The sequence below is a fragment of the Vombatus ursinus genome, unplaced genomic scaffold (genome assembly GCF_900497805.2).
Source record: "Vombatus ursinus unplaced genomic scaffold, bare-nosed wombat genome assembly UNPS02014798.1, whole genome shotgun sequence".
Taxonomy (NCBI): Eukaryota; Metazoa; Chordata; class Mammalia; order Diprotodontia; family Vombatidae; genus Vombatus; species Vombatus ursinus.
The window spans coordinates 11,437,249-11,444,329 of NW_020954576.1; the positions used below are offsets into that span (position 1 = coordinate 11,437,249).

General features: G+C 39.4%; 1 protein-coding gene across 3 annotated transcripts in view; it reads left to right on the forward strand.

Moving 5' to 3' along the window:
• LOC114050166 (galectin-8-like) overlaps positions 1–7,081 on the forward strand; it is a 20,634-nt gene that overhangs the window by 3,715 nt on the left and 9,838 nt on the right. For all 3 annotated transcript variants that reach the window (XM_027871787.1, XM_027871785.1, XM_027871786.1), the window contains 2 exons: positions 4,198–4,286; positions 4,556–4,766. In XM_027871787.1, coding sequence (XP_027727588.1) covers positions 4,198–4,286; positions 4,556–4,766 — 300 coding nt within the window. The remainder of the gene's footprint in view (positions 1–4,197; positions 4,287–4,555; positions 4,767–7,081) is intronic.

Here is a 7,081-nt window from a genome sequence, read left to right on the forward strand (position 1 = left end):
AGATAGATAGATAGATAGATAGATAGATAGATAGATAGATAGATAGAAATAGATATAGACAGGCAGAGATAGAGATAAGTAAAATAGGTAGATAGAAAGATAGAGATAGGTGGAGACAGAGATGGAGGATAGACAGGTGGAAATAGAGAGATATATACAGACAGAGAGACAGAGACAGTCTGTATATATCTCTCTATTTCCATATAAATATATAGACAGATAAATAGAAATAGAAAGGAAGGAAGGAAGGAAGCAAGAAAGAAAGAAAGAAAGGAAGGAAGGAAGGAAGCAAGAAAAAAAGAAAGAAAGAAAGGAAGGAAGGAAGGAAGCAAGAAAAAAAGAAAGAAAGAAAGGATATCCAACAGCAAAGCTTCTGAGTTTATGTAATGATGAGACTACTGAGAAATGAGCTGGTTGTCTTGTTTTTCAGGCTGAGAGGTATTTGTGGGCCTGAGAAGAGTCATATTCCTCAGGGTCTTTGCTCTGGAATTTTGGACAAGGGGAAGAGGGTCAGCTCTGGGCATGAGTTCAAGCCTTGCTCCTTTACTCCAAGTGTGACCTTGGCTAAGTCATTATGTCCCTGTTTCTTCATCTGTAAATTTCATAAAAAACAAATCTGTGCCATAAAGAATGAGACCATGACTTATACTTTTCTTTTCAGCTGTTGAGTGTGAGAGTTGCTCCTTTTGAACCAGGTTTTTCTGCCTCTGGGAAAAAGCACTGTACAAATAAGAGTGAGCTACTGTACTATTTCCAAATGAAGATACAATAAGAAGGAATCCAATTATAACTATAAGCATGGAGATAAGAATTGGGAAGCTTTATAATTATGATATTAGTAAGAAGATGCAGAATGAATTTCATGCATTTTGGAATTGCAAGTCTCAAGGTTTTAGTGGATACTTACACAAAGATTTTGTAATTCATAAAGAGAGAGGATGGGACCATTATAATGATAATAGCTAGCATTGTCATTTGATCATTACAACAACCCTGGGAGTCAGGTGCTATTATTATCCCCATTTTACAGATGAGGAAACTGAGACAGAGTTAATTCAACAAGTCAACAAACACTTACTACATGCCAGGGACCATGCTAAGTGCTGGGAGTACAAACACTCAGAAAGAAAGACAGCCTCTGTTCTCAAGGAGTTTCCATTCTAACGAGTGAAGACAATCCAGAAAAGAAAGCTGAAAAGGGGTGAAGGTAGGGAGAATAGATAAGGGCACCTAGCACAGGAGCATGGTACAGAATGTCTGGAGTCAGGAGTGTAGTTTGGAGAAGAATGAAGACATGGTTGGCCTGGGAATCCTCCTTAAAATGGAGTTTCTGAGGAGAACCAGCTAGTCAGAGGAAGAGGCCATCAGGTCAGGTGGTACTTTCAATATGAGAAGTAGTTCATGGGTAGTATGACCTTCTTGAGTGGAGAGATTTCAATGACATGGTAGAGGATGTGCCGAGAGAATTCAGTGACTTGCTCAAGGTCACACAGCTAGAAGGTTAAGTGACTTTCCCAGGGTCACATTTCTAGTGATTGTCTGAGGCAGAATTTATACTCAGGTCTTCCTAACTTCTGGTCCAGTGCTCTATCTCCTGCCCCATTGAGCTGCCCCAACTTGGCATTCTAAATGATTGAGTCCTCTTGCAGAGCAAGGAAAATGGATGCCAAATTAAAGCCCTAACTTCTGCCCCTCACAGAAGAAAGATCCCATATTTGAATATCAGATCTAATTCATTCAACAAATATTTATTAAGCACCTACTGTATGTATGGGGAGAGCTAGGATGCTGCAAGAGCTAGGCTTGGGTTCACCTCAGACACTCACTGGCTGGGTGAGTTTGGGCAAGTTCCTTTCCTAAACTCTGAGTGCTACACACAGCTCTCTTAATATTCTCAATTATGGAGCAATTACAGATTTTCTCTGACAGAAAGTTTACTCATTGGAAATTCCCTGTAACAATGAAATCATAGGTCTCAAGAAAGAAATATGTAAAAGGTATAGACAGAGTCAGGAAAATACAGGTCCAAGTTCCAACTTCTATAACCCTGGGCAAATTCCCAAGCATTTGTATCTTAGGCACTCCGTCAGGCACTTATCTTTTAAGACGTTCCTTGAAGCTCTATAAAGAATGAAATTAGATAGAACTTTCATAATGGTAGAGGCAGCCTGGAGAGGCTAAGCTGCTTCTAGAAAGGTGGCAAAATCAGTAAGTCCAACTCAAGACAAGTGTATCCTGAGTTTTTGTGCCATAATGATTCAGTGCAATAAAAGAAAAGCCTAGAAGTCACTGGAAAATATCTTTAACAAAAAGATCTCCTTTTTTACCCCAAAAATAATCTTTCTATTTTTTAATCAACAATTTCTTTTTCAGGGTCTCTCTAGACAGTATGTGGATTCGATGAAAATCTATCTAGATCTTTTGCTTCTTTCTTTACCCTTTAACCTTTGGGAGATTTCTGTGTTCCACAGTAGGATGAGAGGGCTGAGCAATCTGAAATGAATGTTTAAAATAAGAGCCTTGAATCTGATTTATTATTAAATAGTACAATATTGAATGCCCATAGTTCACTAAGGTTCTTCCTCTCTCTGGTTTTTAGTTGGCTGTCCTTCTAGAGTCTGAAAGACATAGAGAGGTTACCAATAAGTCAGATAATCTATTAGAGTATTTTGTGATATAAATTTGAAAAAGTTTTCATAAATGTATTGTTTCATATGCATCTAAACAACTCATCAGAGAGTACATAATGAATGCTTATACTGTGTTTAGCTGGGTGCTGTAGTGGATAAAATAATTTTTCTCTTTTAATTTTTATGTTGAGTTTCAAAGTTTCCCTTATAGTCGACAGACAATGCAAATTGTAGTCATCATAGAATCACAGAAAACAAAAGGAAAATTGTACATCTGGCTTTTGGGCCCCCCCTCCACCTTATTCATTGCACATTTTTCCTGCAGGTAGCATCTTAATGGAATTCCAAGAACTATGATGCCAATGAATTAGGTTCATTTTTCTCTCCATTCAGATTTACTGAAAAGGGTGGAGCAGGCAACAGTAAATTAATTGCTTTCCATCTCAGTCTTGGCATACATCCCTTATTGCTGTAAGTGTTCACTGAATAACTACAAGGTATATTATACAAGGATGAGGCGTTTGAGAAAGTGACATGGTGAAAGTTCATATGTTGAAGTAGCAAAGAACCCTCTAAAGCTAACTCCTCAGCCTGTGCTGTAGTCACAATTTTTGTTCCCGAGGTATATTGTTTCCAAACTTTTCTCCTCGCACTATAACACAATCAGATTCTCATTGTTTTAATTTTGCCAAAAACACAGAGGTCTTTCCTGTCTTTAAAAAAAAAAAGTCCTTTTGTTTGATCCTGCTACCCCCTTCAGCTACTAGTTGTTTATTGTGCTAGGTTCTGAGGATACAAAGATAAAAAAAAAAAAATGGCACTTTCCCTTAAGAACCTTTTAGGTGAGAGATATACACAAGATAAGTATGTTACAAAGATAAGAAATGTTGGAACAAAACAGTGTTCTAATGAAGTTTGAGAAGCAGAAGAGGGCTTTTAGGTGTAGGAATCAGAAAAGTCTACAGGGAGGAGGTGGTCCCTATAACCAACCTTTGGCCATAATCCTGGGCAGGAGAGAATCTTGGTTCAAGCCCATCCCTCAGATTTCTCTGCTTCCTGTGGATGTGGCCAGGGGCTGATTATATACCTGAGATCAGTCTTGAAAGAAGAAAGGGATTCTGAAAGACAAGGAAGGATGGAGAGGCAGCTAGTTGGCTAAGTCTAGCACGTTGAGGGGCCAAGAGAGTTTAGAAAAATTTGGCTACCACTATCCAATGGTAGAAGCATAGTTTTTAGAACTGAAATAGACCTTAGATATCATCTATACTCTTGGTTTAGTCCAGGGGTGGGGAACCTGTGGCCTGGAGGCCACATGTGGCCCTCTAGGTCCTCAAGTGGGGCCCTTTGACTGAATCTAGAATTTGTTCTGTGAAGTTTGGATTTAGTCAAAGGACTGCACGTGAGGACCTAGAGGGCCACATGCGGCCTCGAGGCCACAGGTTCCTCACCCCTGGTTAGTCTATTGTTTCCCACTTGACATACAGATTTTTGGCTAACACTGATTAATAAAATGATTTCATATTAACAAAAGTGAATTTAGAGAAAACTCTGTTTCCTTCTTCCTTAGGTGATTCCATATGTTGGTACACTTTCTGAGGAGCTGGGGCCTGGGAAGTTGGTTGTCATCCATGGTCATATGCCCAGTGATGCAGACAGGTAACCCTCTCTCCTGATGTATAACCTGGTTAGGGTCCTCTGCCTTGCTTACGTTAGATGGGAAAAGACAAGGAAGAAATTGAAGAACCCTGTCTACTCTTTGGTAATACTATTTGATTTCAAAATTCTTTTTTCCTGGATGATGACATAGGGCTAGAAGACCGGGGGAGGGGGAAGGGGAGGGTTAAGGAAGCAAAGTACAAGGTTTGAAACTATCTTCTTCTCTTCCTAAAAGACAAAAGGCCTGCCTCATGCTCTTCTCCAAATAGGTTCCAGGTGGATTTCCAATGTGGCAGCAGCGTGAAGCCCCGAGCCGATGTAGCCTTCCACTTTAACCCGAGGTTCAAAAGGTCAGGCCACATTGTATGCAACACCCTGATGAAGGAGAAATGGGGATGGGAAGAGATCACCTATGAGATGCCTTTTGAAAAAGGAAAACCTTTTGAGATCATGATTATGGTACTGAAGGACAAGTTCCAGGTCAGTTTGAGGGAAAGAGAAATTATTTACTTACCCCCCAGTAGAGGATCTTCATAGCATCGTGCATTTAGAGTTGGAAACAGCCCTAAAGGTGACCTAGTCCAATGTCCTCATTCTCCAGGTAAAGAAAAGGCGACCATGACAGGTACAAGGACTTGCCCCCAGTGGCATCATAATGTCATAGGCTGGATTTCAACCCAGATTTTTTGACACCAAGTCTAAATAAATTCATAGGGAAGATTTTCAGTAAGTTCAGTCTATAACTTAATGAATTTGCTACTCTAAGCTAGCTTTGGAATATGTTCCCTAAAGGGTTGTTGTGGGTAGATCCTTTTGTTTTCAGCTGACTGAATGCCCTAGGGAAGGGTGATTTTGTCAAACATATGTTTCAGAGTTGAGGATGAAGGTGGGAGGCAAGAAAATGGAAAAATTTTTTACATTCTGGACATTAAATTCTGAATCTCTTCAACAGCCTTTTGCAAAGGAACTCACCTTAATTATTAAACATACTTCTAATTTTGACTTTTATTCTTTTAATTTTGTTTATCTCTTTGTCCATAAAGATTCCCCTTCCCTAAATTCTTTCATTGGAAAAACTTAGAAACTTTTCCTTAAATTAGCCCAAAGTAGGTATATCCCATTGTAAATTATTTTCTTTAATGCTATTATTTCCTAATGCCACAATCCTTCAATATAACCCTTCATGGTGGCAAAGAAAAAGAAGAAGCAAAACAAATTAATACCTTGACTATGTCTAAGACCATAGGCCTCATTCCCACCTATAGTCCACCATCTCTCTGCTGGGAGGAGGGAGTTATATTCCATTGTCTGTCCTCTGGAGTCAAGATTGCTCAGTACCCTGATCCAAGTTCTTAAGTATTTTCTGATTGTTTTCCTTTACATTACCGTAGTTATTGTGTAAGTTGTGCTCTTGGCTCTTCTTACCTGGTTCTGGACCTGATTTCTTTTAGGTGCTGTTTAATTATGGAGGGTCTATAATAGTGTGCTAGGCATTTTCATGGATAAGAGCTCTCTTTTTTCTAGGACCTTACCATCTTGGGCAACATAAGTTCATAGCACATTAGGTCTGGAAGGGACCTTAGACATTGTGTGGGCTAATCCCCTCATTTTAAAGCTAAGGAAACAAATACATAGAGAGGTAAAGTGAATTAATTTCTAATACTCCCCCTAAAATACTCATTTCTAAATGGGAGTAAAAAAAGAAGTAAAGTGTTGCCCAACTATCTATAGCTTCCATCACGGTCTCCAATGCAGTCCAGATGATGCCTGCCAAGTTATGACCTGGATGATTTACAACTTACACATCAAAAGAAAATCTATTCTTGAGAGGCATTTCATATTATACATCTTGTTCAAAATGAGCCGAATCTTTATTCTGCTAATGCATGGCTTTAATAAGCCTTGCAGAATTACCCAATGACTTAGCTTAGTGTCACAGAACATTGTGTTAGTAAGTTGGCAGGCTGCACCCCTATGAATATAAGGTAGCTTCCCATTGCACAGCCAGAGGTAGTAGTCTTAATCCTAGCCAGCCAGGGATTAATTCTACTTTATTAATCCGGAGAGCTCACTCAGCACACTCCATTACTACTTTTAGGTTCAGTTTTTCCTTTCATTGAACCTGAACCTGTATCTTTGCAAGTTCTTCCCTTTGTCTCTACCTGTGCCCTCTAGGCCCAAACAGAACAATTGGATCTCTATTTTACATGAATGCCCTTCAAGCAGATCAATCCCTTTTGAAGTCACAGCTGCCATCCCTTCTGTGTGGTCGTCCAGGCTGAACACTCTCATTTCCTTCATGTGACCCATATATGGAACAGACTCAAGGTTCCCTCACGATCCTGGTCTCCTTCCTCTGGACTCATTCCAGTTTGTCAATGTTCTGCCTCAAATGTGATGCCTAAAGCTGAATACGCAATTTGTGGTCTGTCCAAGGCAAAGTATATATAACAGGGTGAGCACCTCTCTTATTTTGGACATCATGTCCTTGCTAACGTAGCTCAGGCTTGCATTAGGTTGTCTTTTTTTGTTTTGTTTTGTTTTGTTTTGTTTTTTGGCTGTCGTATGTTACTGCAGACTCACAGTGAACTTGAAATCCATTATCCCTGTGTGTGAAGGGCAAAACATTTGAAAAGTCATTGATTAGACTTAACTCCTCCAAACAGTATTCTGTTGGCAGCAGATAAATGTATGCTTGTGCTGTCTTATAAAGAATATTATTACACTAGACACACTATGAAAGTATTTGCCACAGCATTCTATTACATTTGCATCCATTTTATGTGTGTCTGATT